Source organism: Tursiops truncatus, chromosome 1 (assembly GCF_011762595.2).
Source record: "Tursiops truncatus isolate mTurTru1 chromosome 1, mTurTru1.mat.Y, whole genome shotgun sequence".
Lineage (NCBI taxonomy): Eukaryota > Metazoa > Chordata > Mammalia > Artiodactyla > Delphinidae > Tursiops > Tursiops truncatus.
In genome coordinates, this window is record NC_047034.1 from 125,350,750 (window position 1) to 125,367,506 (window position 16,757).

General features: G+C 43.1%; 1 protein-coding gene across 5 annotated transcripts in view; it reads left to right on the forward strand.

Moving 5' to 3' along the window:
- WLS (Wnt ligand secretion mediator) overlaps positions 1 to 16,757 on the forward strand; it is a 105,710-nt gene that overhangs the window by 75,743 nt on the left and 13,210 nt on the right. For all 5 annotated transcript variants that reach the window (XM_019919546.3, XM_019919544.3, XM_019919547.3 and 2 more), the window contains 6 exons: positions 4 to 172; positions 2,294 to 2,391; positions 2,744 to 2,807; positions 4,525 to 4,668; positions 5,871 to 5,954; positions 12,538 to 12,691. In XM_019919546.3, the coding sequence (XP_019775105.1) occupies positions 4 to 172; positions 2,294 to 2,391; positions 2,744 to 2,807; positions 4,525 to 4,668; positions 5,871 to 5,954; positions 12,538 to 12,691 (713 nt within the window). The remainder of the gene's footprint in view (positions 1 to 3; positions 173 to 2,293; positions 2,392 to 2,743; positions 2,808 to 4,524; positions 4,669 to 5,870; positions 5,955 to 12,537; positions 12,692 to 16,757) is intronic.

Consider the following 16,757-nt stretch of genomic DNA (forward strand, 5'->3'; position numbering starts at 1 on the left):
CAGAGTCATCTTTGCCCTTGGGATTTCCATGACTTTTATCAATATCCCAGTGGAATGGTTTTCCATTGGGTTTGACTGGACCTGGATGCTATTGTTTGGCGATATCCGACAGGGCATCTTCTATGCAATGCTTCTCTCCTTCTGGATCATCTTCTGTGGTGAGCACATGATGGTAAGAGCGCCCTGGGGAAGAGGCAGTGGGTGAGGCAGAATAAACTAGTGGTTACAGGAGTAGTGAGCTCAAGAGCCCCGGAGTCAGACTCATGGTTCAGGTTCCTGCGTTACCACTTATAAACTAGCTGGCAAGTGACTTGACCACTCTGATTCTCAGGTTCCTCAACTATAAAATGGGTTTTAAAGGCTAATGTATAGGTTTTCCGTGAGGTTTAAATGAGATAACATAGACAAGTATTTAGCAGAAAGTAAACGCACAAACATTAATGATTATCACTCTTTCTTGTCCTTTGGCTTCAGCTCTGCTTGTCCCTAGGACCAAGGTAACCGCCAGAGAATGTGGGCCGGGCTCTTTCCAGCCGGCACTTTGTCCAGGTGGCCTAGTAACCCCTATTACCCTGAAATACTGACCTCCCTGGTCTCAGTTTGCACAGACACCAAATCATATTTCAAGAGGGATTGAAGATACCATGGATAAAAATAAGAATGGTGCAGTCATCACGTTGTGGCTAGGAGGATAGGCCAGCTGGAGCTTGGTCCTTGTGTCAGGCACATGGGCCTCATAGTAGAGCGGACTGTTTTTAAATTCCTTTATGGTTGGATCATTGCTTCTGAAGCCTCGCAGCCCTTCCACAAGAGCAGTGGGCGGAGAGGGAGGCTTTTCCTTACAGCTGGGGTGGGCACGAGGGGTCCTTCAGCCCTCGGCAGCAGGGATGGGAGTTGAGGGGACTCAGGTGCAGCAGCAGGACAGCCAGTCTGGGTGGATTTCCTAGCCTGGATGCTACGACATGTCTTTTACCTTTCCCTGTTTTCTCACTTTACATTCCTTCATTTTCTGTCTCTTAACATCTTTGTATGTCTATCAAGAGGAATCATTCTTCTTTTTCATGAAGATAGACTTTATTTCTATTTTCCTAACCATAAGAGACCTCTTACACTTGACGTATTTTAATGCATTTAAGTCTTTATTTTGTCCTCTGGGAACTACTCCGCCTGAAAAAACACAAGTGATAAGTCACATAGGAATTTAATTCTGAACGAGTTATTTTGTGGATCACAGAACTTCCACTATCTAAGGTATGTAGGGGAGCAAAATTTGCCACTCAAAACCAAAATATCTCTTTGACGTGTGAATTATTTCTAACTGAAACAATCAAGGTTCAAAAGACTCAGGAAGAAACTTGGACCTTCCCCCTAACTGCCTAAAAGAATTTCAGTAGAGGCCCTGTTGCCTGAATAGAGCTATCACCAGAGACATCTGCAAGAATATGGGCTGGGTGTGGTGGGGAAGACTCTAGGCAGGGCCTCAAAAATCAGTTTACTCCATCTCATTGCGTCTGCAGGGCCCAGCAAACATTTATTTACCAAACATTTGCTTTTCCATCTCCATGTGAATTGCCTTCCTTCCCTTTGAAGTTCCAAACCACTACCCCCAACAGCCTCTTTTGTCTTTAGCTGAAGATGGTATTTAAGAGGTGAGGGTCAGCAGTCTGGTGATTAGGTCAAGGTCTTTATAAAAGCTAAGCAAAGGGTGGATCTATTTTTTAGAAAATTTATGGAAGATGTCAAGAAAGAGTTGATAAGGCTCTATGATGTAATTTTTTTTAAAAAAACAAAAAGATATGTACAACTTAGAGAAATGTTTTCCATTTGTGAACACTATGTTTCTTATCTGTATCATGAAGGAATTATGGGATGGGTGCATTTTTCTCTAAATTTTCCACCCATTTATTGCTATCAAAAAAAAAGGGAGGTGAGGGTTTTGGCCATTTGGGCAAGTTACTCAGTTTTCCTGGGACTATCCTATGTTATTAAACTTTTGTTTGATTTTCACCTTGTTAATCTGTCTCATGTCAGACCAGCCAGAAGAACCTAGAAGGGTAGAGGAAAATATCTTCCTCCCTGACAGGTACAAGGCCTTTCTTTGTGTTCCCTCCTGTGGCATCCCGTCCTTATGAGAACAGGATGAGAGCCCTTATGGATGGGCTCGTATGCTGGTCTAGCACGATGCTTGATACACAACAGGTGGCCAGCAAGGATTGTTGGATGACTGAGTCACCTATGGAATTGCTTTGCTCTCCCACATCTTTATCTCATTTTTCAACTTGGCTTTCCTCAGGATCAACATGAACGGAATCACATAGCAGGGTATTGGAAGCAAGTCGGACCAATTGCTGTGGGCTCTTTCTGCCTCTTCATATTTGACATGTGTGAGAGGTGAGCAGGGGGATCGTGGGACTCTGGGCTGAAATGCATGTCACCAGGTCCACTCCCAGCTCTTTTGAAAAGGAGAGGGGGTGGTCGGGAGCCTGTAGGATGAAAGCACTGGACATGGTCACATCCTCAGATAAGTACTGGGATTAAATCAGAGACAGAGCTCTTTATAGATACAAAATATTTGAGCTGATTGTATTCTTCAAACTCCGTTTCTCTTTTAAGTCCTCCGTGACTTAGTCTAAATACAGTCTCCGCCCCTCTGGCTGAAAAGCTGAGAGTATGTAAGGAGGAAAGTTCCCCTTTGCCTCTGTATTAATTGTTTCTTGCCTTTCCATCTTGTTTCTCTTTGTAGAGGGGTACAACTCACGAATCCCTTCTACAGTATCTGGACTACAGATGTTGGAACAGAGCTGGCTGTATCCTTTCTTGATGGGCTCAGGGTTTTATTTCGTCCCATAGCCGCCTGGTCCCCAAGATCATTTTCTAAGTCCCGCTGATGCTCTCCATATGTGCTCAGCCAGGGCTTTGATCTTCAGACCAATGATAACAGCACAATTAAGGCAAATAATGAGGAGAATTAGTGCTTGCTTTCAAGCCTGGGTGACAGCAGGCCAAATGAGGTAGCAGCACATCCCCACGGCAGAAGAATCAGAGTAGCTGGTCTTACTGCTGCCTGTCTAAATGATCTATTATACACTTGTTTACTGCAGACTGAAGCATGACTAGCTTTTCCCTGGAGCCACGGAGGTTCATCTCTGGGCCCCTGTGGGAGAGCCTGTTTCTGAAGTCGTCTGTGTGCAAGGCTTCTTAAAGTGACTTTGGTGTCCTGGCATCCCATGCTGCTGCCATTCATTTCCAAGACCAAGTGGAGATAAGGCTAAGGGGATTAGTTCCAGAGGAGTCGCCCAGGCTTCTGGTTGGTTGGCATAAAGTGTCTGAGTCATCTTTATGAAGCAGAAGCGACAGCCTTAGCTTATCCCTTTTAGGATGCTGGATTTAAATATTTTATCTTCCTCAACAATATGTTAAGTGCTTCAGGAGAAAAAGACTGTCCTCTGGAGAGGGGGCTTGAGTTGTATTCTTTCTTGGTAGATAATATCTTGTCATGTGCTGGTGAATATGCTTTGTTTGGTCATGATCAATAGTATCATTGCTTAAAAGACGAGAGAGTTGAGCTCCCCCTTTCTGCTCCGCACCCCCTCCAATGTGAGCTGCACAACACCAAGAATATAACGTTGAGTCTGCCTCAACCCCTTCATTCTATAGATGTGATGGAGGTCTAAGGAGGCAAATAAATTGTCAAGTCTTGCAGCAAACAACCCTTTTCATCTAAGGGTACCATTGATTTTAGGAAAGAAAGAGAAACTGCATTAAATATATTATTTAATGAAACATAAATGCTGAGTTCACACTTGTTAAAATTTTTTAAAATATGCAACTTGGCATGGAGCTGGAGTGGAAAAAAGTTGGAGTCTGGTCACCTGCCTCCCAAGCCAGCTCACTCTACCCCAAACCTGGTTGGTTCTCAGATTAAGCTTTGAAGATCGGCCTCAGAGTATATTGCTCCCACCCTCAGCTCCCACTTTGGCCATGAGTTCTTCTGCTCCCCGTTCCATTTGACAAGACTTTTCTCGTGGTGAGAGAAGATCGCGACAAAACTTCATCCCTGGTTTTACTTGAAGACCTGCAGTCTCAGGCCCAGTATCCCTTGTAGCAGCAGCTGCTGCTATTGCACCCAACCCCACTCCATCCCCTTCAGATTCCAGGGTATCCCAATCTCCTTATAAAAATCCAGGGACAGGCTTCCCTGGTGGCACGGTGGTTGAGAGTCCGCCTGCCGATGCAGGGGACACAGGTTCGTGGCCCGGTCTGGGAAGATCCCACATGCCGCGGAGCGGCTGGGCCCGTGAGCCATGGCCGCTGGGCCTGCGCATCCGGTGCCTGTGCTCCGCAACGGGAGAGGCCACAGCAGTGAGAGGCATGCGTACTGAAAAAAAAAGAAAAACAAAGATTTTTATCCTCCCGAGAATTGCCTAAATATTTGGAGACAAAGAGTATCGCCCACAGAGATGGGGAGAGAAGTACTGAGTCCTTGGCGATGAGCTGGCCATTTCCTTGACCGGACGCCATCAGATGGCCTTCATCATTGTGGCTGGCATCTGCCTCTGCCTCTACTTCCTGTTTCTGTGCTTCATGGTCTTTCAGGTGTTTCGGAACATCAGCGGGAAGCAGTCCAGCCTGTCGGCCATGAGCAAAGTCCGGCGGCTGCACTATGAGGTGAGCACATCTCTGGGCTCATTCAGGAACTACTTGTTGTGAACACACACACCCCACTACATCTGGAGATGTAGGGGAGATGGAAGCTTTTATTTCAAATACACAGGGAGAGATTCTCATGTAATGTAGAACCTCTAGGCAAAATAAGAGGCTAAATCCTACTCTGAGAGGCATCTAGCTTTCTGGCTTATCTAGATCTTGGAGTTTTCTGTGGTATAAATGTATTTCTATCCCCAATAAGGAGTAAACTTGTTCAGCAGGTTCTTGAGCTTTGGAATGGAATGTGGGTGTGTGCTGGATGGGAGACCTGACTATGGTAGAATTGGGAGTTGGCTTGGAGTGAGGCTATATTTAAAGTTCTCTTGCTGAAAATCAGCCTTGAGAGTGGGGTTCAGCCCAGGTGATCTGATTTCCAGACTTCAGTTAACCAACTGTCCCCTAAAATATCCAGCAGGTGCTCGCTCTGTTTATAGATCATGTCCCTAATCAAGAGAAACACACGACAGCCTCACATCGCTAATGCAGGCAACACATTCTTAATTTTTCAAGGATCCCTTAGGCTCATGCCTAAGTGGCTGTCCTTGGAGACATGGGCCTAATTCCTTTGTGCAAAGAGAAACAGAAACTGCAGAACCGCAGGGTTTTTATATGCAGTGGAAATAAGAGCCCCTGAATAAGAGACGTCTCTCCCTGAAACACAGGTTCCCTCAAATCCTCTCAGGAAAGCAGGGGCACTTTCAGAAGCTTTGCCTGTGTCTAGAGCTGGAGTGACACATGAGAAAATTCAACCAAATCCACTTCATGCTGATTAATATGCACATTTCTCTTTGTTCACTGGAGCAGAGTTTTATTACAACCGCAGAAAACTTGGATTTGGTAACTTTGAACCCTTGCAGAGAAGCATAACTAGCTTAGCAGGGAAATTAGCAGCCTCATGACGTGCTGTGAATATAATTTCCCAGGCTCTGGTATCACTGTTTCATGACAGATAAGAACGTTGGAAATATTGGGCCCAGTACATTTTCCAGCCATATTCACCTCTGCAGGAGAAATGTTACTTTGTGAAATTATTTTACTCTTACTCCTAGGGATTTGGTTTTACAGATTTCTTTAAAATTAGCTTTTGATAGATTTATATATTGAGAAAAGGATTGGTGGTAGCTGGTAGAATGTTAAACTGCTGTTTCTCTCTTTCCTAATAGGGGCTAATTTTCAGGTTCAAGTTCCTCATGCTTATCACCTTGGCTTGTGCTGCCATGACTGTCATCTTCTTCATCGTTAGTCAGGTAAGTTGACCCTGAGAGGTCAGGATGAGAATGTCCTGAAAAGGTGCCTCTGCTTTGCACAGAAAATTCTATAGAGCTAGAATTTAGGAGCAGTGAAAGGAGCAGAGAGGCTGTTATGCGGGGCAGCTGATCAAACCATTGCTTTCAGGCTGCTCTAATCTGGGACTGTTATCACCTGGCCAGAGGTAGACTGAATTTTTCTTTCAGTACAGCCTCGTAGGAGGAAAAAGTTGCTAATTAAATTAAAAGCCTGCAGCTAGACTGAAGGGCACCTGTTTCATTTACTTAAGAGAATAACTTTTCAAGCCCCGTAGCAGATCACCAATAAGCAAGTATTCATTTGATTTGATCCTTATCTAGCATTAACATAGATCCTTTTACAGTCCATCAGCCATTCTTTGGAACAATTATATTGCCACTTAAACATGAAATGTAATTCAAAATTCCCCTTGATAGAGCTTTATCTTTCTTCTGGTTATTTCCAAAGCTCAACATTTTGCTCTACTTGAAAATCTCAATAATGGTAATGATAATGATTTTTAAATATTGGTAACTTGCTATGGAAAGTGGAAAGTACTGTTTAAATCATACATATTATGTACCTATCATACTTTTGAGCTTCACAAAAATCTGATGGGTAAGTAGGATAGGAATTGCTATGCCAGTTTGCTAGAATATGAAGTCTAATGGCCTCAGAGACATTTCTCATTTATGCTGTTTTCCAACTGGGTGGGACTATGGATAGATTACTGAACACTTCTAAGGTTTAATTTTCTTATCCATAAAATGGATATAATAATAGCACCACCTGAAGAAGGCGGCTGTAAGGATCATATGAAGTAATGCTTGCAGAGTGATTTGCAGAGGGCCTGGCAAGCTGTGAGCGTGGGTAGCTGCGCTCTTATGAATAGCAGCAGGGTGAGTGCTGTACCAGAGGACATACAGTGAGTTAGGCACCAGAATCCAGTCTTTTGATTTTCTTTGCCAGCTGCTCTGTCATCCCTATATTTGATTAAAAGTGAGAATGGTAGTAGTGCAAATAGAGCCTTAGGACAAGACTTGCCCCATTTTGCTAGCAAGCTTCCTTTTAGGAGAGGGGCTCCTAAGCTTTTTTGTGTCCTGGACCCCTTAGGTAACCTTAGGTGAAGGCCATGGCCTTCCAAACGTCCAAAGGCCTCTTCTTTGAATGTTTTTAAATGAACAAAATACTTTGGATTTCAAAGGGAATCATACAGATACATAGATAGATAGATAGGCGATGTATATTTGCAGTTATACATATTACAGAGATTTCAGATATATAAGTGTAATCGATATGAAAATATGATTTCTATTGGTGATGGAATTACAGGTATTGCTAATATTATGGGGATTTGTTTCTTACATTCATAATTGAAAGAAATGGTAACTTTCAGTTAGAGACTGAAAAGACGTAATTTTATAAAAATTTTATAAAATTTTTTATAAAAAATATTTTTTATAAAAAATTTTATACCATTTTAATTTTATAAAAATAAAGACGTAAAGAAAATAAAGACATAATTTTTTCCCGCTCTAGTTCATGGACCCCTTGAATTCTATCCAAGGATACCCAAGGGTACCTCTAATCCCTAGAGCCCTGTTGGCTACACCCACCGAGCAGTGTGAGTGCTGCTGCTGAAGGCTGATGTGAATAGAAAAAAATACAACAAATATACATACACATCTTCAGAGGTTCTGTGAACCACCTCTGCTTTGACCTATAACAGTGCTGTGTTTGTATCAGACTGTTTGTTTATAAAGCCTTGGAAACTTCACCCTCCACTCCAAAGGCAGTAAAAATATTTCAGATTCTGAATGAGTTTTTTATTCAACCAGCTGAGGCTCAAACAAGGGTGTCTGAGACCAGACTTATCCCTTGGCTGATTCCCTCATGTGCCCAAAATGCTTTTCAGTCCTCAAGTCCCTCAGTAATGCACTGTGACACTTAACACAACCAGTTCTGCAAGGCTGCGAGAGCAGGACACACTCCTTGGAGAAACAGAACCTCGAGGAAGATGGGCTGAGGAGTAAAAGGTAATACCAAGATACGTTCTCAGGGAGGCAGAAAGAAAGGACCCCTTTGCTCCTAACACATGCTTCTGCTACTTTAGAAAGCTGAAGTCGTTGCCCCATGGCCCCATCCCATCCCACTCACTCTCTTGTTTCTGCAGAGCGTCTCTCCCATCTGAAGGCAAGAGGGATTTTGGGCTGATTTTTAAGCTGGCTACATGTTGCCCAAATTTAATCTGGTACATGTTTCATTAGTACACCTTTCTGAAGCAAAGGAGGCCAACCTTCCAAGTCGCAGAGTTTGTGGCTTTTCTTCGGAGAAAAAGATTCATATTCTGCTGCCCAGTATTTTCTAACACGGCTGCAGCCTGTGGCTGGCTTTTTATATCTGCTGCGACAGTTGGCCTGGAGTGGATTTCAACTCTAAGGGGGTAGCGATGAGGTCTTTTGGATTCCATTAGCTCTTTACAGTCCTCCTGCTGGGTTATTTTTTTTTTAAGGTTTATTTATAGATATCTAAGACGTTTTCAGGCATAACTCTCAGTGTCCCAGGTACTGTATTAATACAATCATCAGAGGATTTATTTTTTAATGTCATTTTGGAATGTCTCAGCAATGAGCTCACCTGAAAGAAAACCTATTGGGTAACTTTCTGAAATAGATCCCAGCCTTAGGTAAAAGGAATGTATTAAAACTCCCATTATACTCTCAGGCTTGCTGGGAGAGCTTGCATTTAAGCCTCATGAAATATAATGCGAAGGGATCTCTCCAGGATATTGAAGCTCTGAGGCCAGGAATGAAAGGCCGACGGAAGCTGTGGAATGCAGTGACCTTGAGGCTTTGTAGTTGGGTACTGAGGTGCAGTCTTTTAATGCCTGCCATTTAAATGGCCTCAGTCATAGCAACCAAGTGATGGCACGTCACAGTCTGGTATTTTAGCCCCTTCCCTCTGGAAAACAAAGAAGCATTCCATTTAGGGATGGCAGGCAGTAGGGAACAGAAGTGCAATGCAGGAAAGATGGTCACTGACCTTCACTAAGGGGATTCCAGGTGCCTGACATTTAGGTCGAGCCACGTGCAGCAAACTCCCAGAGAGCCTTCCCCAGTTCTTTTTTTGTATGTGATCACTTCATTCTGTTACTTACAGAGGAAATGTTTCCAGTAAGAGAGCCTGTGTCTGGGATTTGGAAATCTCGTTGTAAAGTGGAATGTTGGTTGTCAAGACTACTGGGTGTAAAGGGATTTGACCTTCACTTGGCTACAGGGGTATAATTGGGTGGTTTCACACAAAAGTAAATTGTTCAAATGTGAAATCAGGAAAAACGGGGACTTTTAGAATTAAGACTTCAGGCAGAGGGGAGATTCTTTTCTTTTTTTCTGTTTTTTTGGTTGGGGCTACCTGATTTTTCTCTCTGGAAGTTTAAAGGGAGTGACTGTCACCTCTTTGCCTTGCCATTAATAAGATTTTGGATTTACAAGGCCTGCTCTGTTGAGGCTGCTTATTGTGGTACATATTGGTGGGAATGTACTCGGAGCTCAGGATGTCTCAGGCATGAGTAATTGAGAGAGAAGAGGGGAAAGCACAATGGGGTCTCCAAACAGTAGAGTGACATTATGTATACAGTCCGTTTATGCAAATTCAACTCCTTGCCCTCAGCAGGAAGTAATGCATTTAGAGATTACAAATCAAATAGTATGGGTAATTCTGCAACTGCATTTTAAACAAGTGCAGGTGTCCCAAAGCAAGCATGGGACGGGGGCTTGAATCTACTGTTTCCTCAGCCAGTCCTGGTTCCAATGCATCCCTCATAGTATAAGCATCTCATTTCAGTGCTTCTACTGTAAAACTGTATTTTGCATATATATATCTAGTTTGTTATATACCAAACATTACTACATCTGGGATACATAGTTCATATAATTACAGATTTGAATATAAAAACCTGTGTATGTATATGTGTTTATATATATATACACACACATACTGTATAAATATTGTGCTCAATTAAGTGAATTTCAAAGGAAATCTGACCTAATAGTTGCCTCTTAGTCTCTCTAACTAAGAGACTCATCCTATTTAAGATAATATTCCTACTCTTGTGTTGTATAATGGTTAAGAACACCCACCTTTCTGGTGGGTTAGAGCCACAACTTTCTGGCTGAGCAATCCTGGGCAAGATACTCTGTGTCACAGTTTACCACCACTTGAGTGGAGATATTACCTGCCTACCTCATAGAAGTGTTATTAAGACTAAATGATATCTTCCACGTATAGTTCTTAGTATAGTGCCTGACACATCATTAGCACTGAATAAACGTTAACTATCATTATCCTTGTTATTATTTCTACAAGTCTTAGCTTTGTTAATATCTACGTTGACGATTTGTTTTAAGTGATAATAAAGGAATATAGTAGAGAGCACTATTTAAATGATTTGACCTATTGACTACTCATTAGGTCATTGACTACTCCTTTTACTTTTAAGTGTAATTATTTTGGTTTACTATGGACTGCAATATTTTTTTATTTCTTAGATATTTCCTAAAAGTGACTCTTTCTGTACACCCTTTCTACCTCCCTGTATTTGTGCTGGCATTCTTGCACTCATCCCTGTGCTTTTGCCCGTATTGATTCAACAAATATCTGTCTGTAGCGCGCCATTGTGTACCAGACATGCAGGGAGGTGTTTCCGTAGATGGATCAGTTATGCCAGTCCCAGCAAGAATCAATTTCAGCAAAGTTGTCAATACTGAGTATTCCCAGCTTATATTATGGGAAGCAGGCTCTCCTGCAGGCCCTTCCCCTAGCTGAGGGGCCCACTGCCTTAACAGAGTAGAAGAAAATAAGAACTGCCTTACTCCACATTACCTTTAGCTCTCCCAGCCTCATTTCCCCTCCTTGATCACATAAAGAAGAGTTCCCTTTGTTATGAGAGCAGGTACATGGATTTCCAAAAACTATCTTAAGGCTACTTCTCCCCTTCCATTATATGCATTAAAAATCATCTTAAGTATGCTCTAAGTATTGTAATTTTTATAAAGTTAGGATATTCTGTACTTAAAAGTAAGAAGAGTGACATTTGGAGATGTCTCTAAGAAGCAGTCCTAAATAGCTTGAATGCTGGTACATTTTTCTAAAATCATTGATGGTTATGAAATCCTTCTTTGCCATAAAAACTTTCCTGAGCATGTCATATAATTCCCAAAGTAAATAAGAGTTAGTGGTGGTGGTTTGTTTATGAATCACAAAAATGAAAATTATGTATTAACAAGGCCAAACTAAAACTGGCAAGTCTATAATCCATTAACCTGGTTAACTGACACTCTAGGTCTTTCAGAAGGAAATACCTGTCCTTATAGCTTTATTCTGCCTGGGGCCCCTGTGTGTCATGGGTTATACAGAGGGTACCAAATGAATATAGACCCATTGCCTCATAAACAGGAGGTGAAATCAACCTGCTTGTTTAAGTCATTAACATTTAGAGGTAGCTTGCCATCTTACACTTTAGCTCCTAGAAGGAGGGGCTCCTAGATATGGTTTATATAACCCAGCCTCATCACAAGAACATCAGTCCAATACTTTCTTTTACTCCCATTTAAGATTTCCTGGAGCAAGCAGAAGTGGTCAAAATCATTTCATTGATCTCAGAGCTGGCACAAATTATTAGTTCCTCTGCTCAGCAGTTTTCTTGACAGTTCTTAGTGCAATCCATATGTCATCAGCCCTTAAAACAATTACCAAGTCATTAACATAGACAAAACCAGCCCCAAAACGTTCTTGCCAAATTGTAAAGCATATGAAAGCTTCGTAATTACCTTCGTGAGTGACTTACATAGGGTGACATTATGAAATAAGATTTTTTGAGTGTTTGCTGTGTGCCAGGAAATTTCTAGAAATATTTTTACTTAATTCTCCTTAGTAACCCTGCAAGTTTTTGTTTTGCACTTCAGAAAACTGAAGTTTAGAGTCTTAATCCTACTTCTCTTACATTAAACAGAAAGTGAGTGGTAGAGCCTGGACTTGAATCCAGGTCTTTGACTTCAAACCTGTGTCCTTCTGCTTCTCCATACTGCCCCACTCAGGAAAACTACTCACTCCGAGGACCCATTTGTTTATTTAACCAACCCTGTGGTATATCAGGTGCTGAAGATACGGCAGAAAACAAACCAGAACTGGTCTCTGCCTGCAGGGAGTTTACATCCAGCTGGGAAGACAGGTAGCGGAGGAGGAACTATAATTGTAGATGAGCGTTAAGACTCAAATGCCGTTTCATTAAATTAGGGATAATTATGTGCTGCTGTTTTAGGAAGAGACACTACCCAGCTGATGCTGATGCAGCCAAGATGAGAACCACTGACTTTGTGCCTGACACATAGTGAACCCTCAGTTAACCTTAAATTCATACTAGTATGATTCAGATTAAAAGATGGAATCTTACATGGCCCTTCACTTTCACATATATGGAAGAGACTTGGTGTTCGTGTTAGTTGGTTCCTATGTTGGAGTTGTTTCTTCTTGGTTCCAATTGAATGTCACTCCTTTATCCTGTAGGTGACTGAAGGCCATTGGAAGTGGGGCGGCGTCACGGTCCAAGTGAACAGTGCCTTTTTTACCGGCATCTATGGCATGTGGAACCTGTATGTCTTTGCTTTGATGTTCTTGTATGCACCATCCCATAAGAACTATGGGGAAGACCAGTCTAATGGTGAGTTCCAGCCTCTTTGGCATAGCTTTAATCAGGATAAGTAGGCTTCTGTCTCTACAAGACTTAGATAGCAAAGGCTCTGGGTTCCCCAGTCGAATGTTCCCTCCAAGTGTGAATGAACACCTCCAGGGACTCTGGGGCCATAAGACAAAACGCCAGCATAGGGCAGATATTTCTATTAAGTCCTCATTTAAAAAAATCTTTAAAATACATTGGGAATATTGCATGCTAGTCTACAATATCTCCCAGTCTTAGTACAAAAATTAAATTTACTTTCCTCAATTTTTTGAACAAAATTGACTGTTGGAAAGTGTGCTACATTTATTCTTCTAGTTTGAGAACCACAATCTGAGATATCGGGTGGATGGGGACTGAGCCCTGAGTGGAAGTGGAGCTAGCTTTGTTTTTCCTCTGCTCATTTTCCTGCAAGCCTGTTGACACATCCAAACCGGTAGCTATTCTCCTGTCCCCATAGCCTCCCTCCCCTTAAGTGCTAGTATGTGCTGTCTTTGGTGCTGCTGCAAGGAGCCTTGGAGAACTTAGTCAGTCCAGTCATTTTATAGATGAGGAAACTGAGACCCAGAGAAGGGAGAGGCTTGCCTGGGGTTTCTCTACCAGCCATGGCAGAGGGAAATGAACATTACTGCCTGGGCCAGTGCTGTTAACATGGAAGAGGTGACCTGGTAAACAACACATCTGAGAGCTCCTTTTTCTTTGCATACTTAGGCCTACATTGTCTGGCTCCACCCTTATTCTTTCTTCCCGTTTTCATGTCTGCTTTACCCTGGCCACGTGCCTCCTATTCCCCAAACAAAAGATGCTTTTTGTCAAATCAGAGCCAGTGCCCTTCACTCTGCCCTGAAGCAGAGATCAGGGCTTTAAGGTCTGCATGTCTGCGTGGCACCAAGGGTTGGCCTTGCTCATAGGAAGTGCTCAGCAAGTGTCTGCTGAGTCGATGGATTCATATCCCCCCTCCACCTGGGCCTGATAAAACCCTACTCGTCTTTTGGGTCCATTCAAAATGTTTCCTCCTCCTTCAGACCCATTCCTGATCACCCCAGTTGGAGTCTGGCAAGTTACGTTCAGTAGAATATTGTTGCCATGGGATGTTGGTAGGCTTTAGTAGTCAAATGAGTTTGAGAATCATTGGGTTTTTAATCAGCATGAATACGATTTTACTGCAAGATATCTTAATGCCTTTAGCGCATTAATTTGTACTATGTCTTCTAAAATGGGTGGGGGTAACAGCACTTCCAAATTATTATTTTTTTAAATTATTTATTTATTTATTTGGCTGCGCTGGGTCTTAATTGCGGCGCACGGATCTGTAGTTGTGGTATACGGGATCTTTAGTTGTGGCATGCGGGGTCTAGTTCCCTGACCAGGGATCAAACCCAGGCCCCCTGCATTGGGAGCACAGAGTCTTAACCACTGGACCACCAGGGTAGTCCCACTTCCAAATTATTAAATCATTTGGCCCTGGAAACCTTTTTCCAGGCATGGTATCTTTTGGAACTGGTGTTCTGAAGAGCAGGCCTGGGGGAACATGACTACGCTTTTCACATGACACTCACCGTGTAGGTGTAGTAGATGGGTTTGCCTGTGCCTTCTCTCTCCTGCTGGAACACTTAACTCCTTAAGGGCCAGGATCGGTTCTTAAGGGTGCTTTGAAAACGTTGAGTGCATTAATGCTTTAGAAATAAGAGTTCTATATTAGCTTTCTTATTTCACAGATGGGCCAGTGATCTTGAGATAGGTCATCTTGAGATGAACATGAGGGATGGAGCAGGGACAGGAGGGCATCTGTGCTGAGGGTCAAGGGTCGTGGAATGGTCTCAGCCACCATCTGTCCCCAGTATTACACCTGCCTCTTCTGTACAAAAGCATCCTAGACACCAGGCCTCTCTTCCTTTCTACTCCATGACTTCCTGTCACACTATCAAGTCCATCTCTGGCATGGGTCCTGGGCAAGGATAAAGACCTTTGGCTCACCTACCCACCTGCCCAACTCTTGGTTTGATTGACTTCCCTTCTACAAAGCTTGTGAGCCAGGTAGGCTTCAGCTTCCTTTCCACTGCTAGCACTCTGTGTTTTACTATATGCATGGTAATGGGAGCATGTAGTCTCTTCGTGGCCCTCCATAATGCCAAAGGAAGGGATTCTGGGCTTGTGAACAAGAATCTTGATTTCATTTCATGGCCATCCTCTTGGACTTTGACAGAAACCATATGGACTTGTTCTTGACTTGAGAGTATTAAGCAGGAACCTAGTAGGTGGAGTTCCTGCCTTCCAGGGAAATACTACCTAAAGCAATGGCTGGACTTCCTGGGATGTTGGAATAATAATCCTAGCGGGTAACAGTTATGGAGTACTGACCGCGTGCTACAGCACTTTATGGACATAAACTATTCTGGTTGTTTTTGCTGTGGGACTAGTGGCGAACTGCTTCCCTCTCTGTGCACCACTTCTCCCACCTGTACGTGATCTCTTAAAATCTTTTGGGACCGTAAAATTCTATGGTTCTCTTCATTCCCGTTAGCGAGGAAGTGGCAGAAGAGCACCTCCTTTCATAAAGTGGTAGCCCAGAGGGTGATTCCGTCACACGTAAGGGATTTCTAAACACTGGTGAGAATTCGCCCAAGCCCAACACTTTCAGGCACATGGGAGGCCAGAGCTGTGGCCCGGCCTGCAGAGGCAGGATGACTGCCTGCCACCCTGTGGCGTCAGATGCTTGAGCCGCGAGCCAAGTGTTAGGCAGCTCCCATGAGGACGTCTTACTCAGCACAGCAGCCACCCTCCTAGGCTTCGAACCTTGCCATTGAGAATAGAACTTGATTTGTTCCCCAACAGATTTGTTGCTGTTTTTGAAGTCTACACAACACACAGATTGGTAATTTCACAGAAAGCTCAAAAGCTATTCTCAACAGGAGGTCGTATGCACTGAATCCCTTGCAAAGAAGTGTTTGGAAATGTCCCTGGCTGTCCTGGATTGTCATTTATGACAGGGACGTGCCACTGGCATTTAGTGGCCAGATTCTAGGGATGCTAAATGTCCTACAAGGAGCAAAACAGTCCCTTATAGTAAAGAGTTATCCTGCCCCAAATGCCAATAGGGCCCTTGTTGAAAAACATTCAAGCAGTCTAGCAGGCAGACTCTTTTGGGACCCTGTTCTGATCATAAACACAATTTTTAGTCACACGATTTAGCAGCCGTGCAGTCGTGACATGACCCACTGTGACTTTGCAGAAGCCCGTAAGCCCCTAGCAGCTTGTGCCCTTAGCTTACCTGGCTGGTGCTGTGCCCTGTGCATTTGGAAAGGGCTCTTCCAAGTTGGGTTCTCCGGTCATTTTTCTTCTCTGCTCTCTTCCCTTTTCATCTCTTCATCCGCCGCCAGATCACACAATGTATCGTAGGAATTATGGAGCGTTTGTCAAAATTTTGAAGCTCCTTGGAAAAAGCTAATTTGGAATATTACATGGAAACCTAGAAAATGAACTCTCAGAGGGATACACTGTATTTTTTTAAATATATCTTTATTGGAGTATAACTGCTTCACAATACTGCGCTAGCCTCTGTCGCACAACAAAGTGAATCAGCCACGTGCATACATACATCCCCATATCCCCTCTGTCTTGAGCCTTCCTCCCTATCCCACCCCTCTAGGTCATCACAAAGCACGGAGCTGCTCTCCCTGTGCTATGCTGCTGCTTCCCACTAGCTATCTATTTTACATTTGGTAGTGTATATATGTCCGTGCTACTCTCACTTCACCAAGGCTTCCCCCTCCCCTCCGCGTCCTCAAGTCCATTCTCTATGTCTACGTCTTTGTTACTGCCCTGCCACTATGTTCATCAGTACCATTTTGTTGTTGTTGTTGTTTTTAGATTCCATATAGATGCGTTAGCATATGGTATTTGTTTTTCTCTTTCTGACTTACTTCACTCGTATGACAGACTCTAGGTCCATCCACCTTATTACAAATAACTCAGTTTCGTTCCTTTTTATGGCTGAGTAATATTCCATTGTATATATGTGCCACATCTTCTTTATCCATTCATCTGTCGA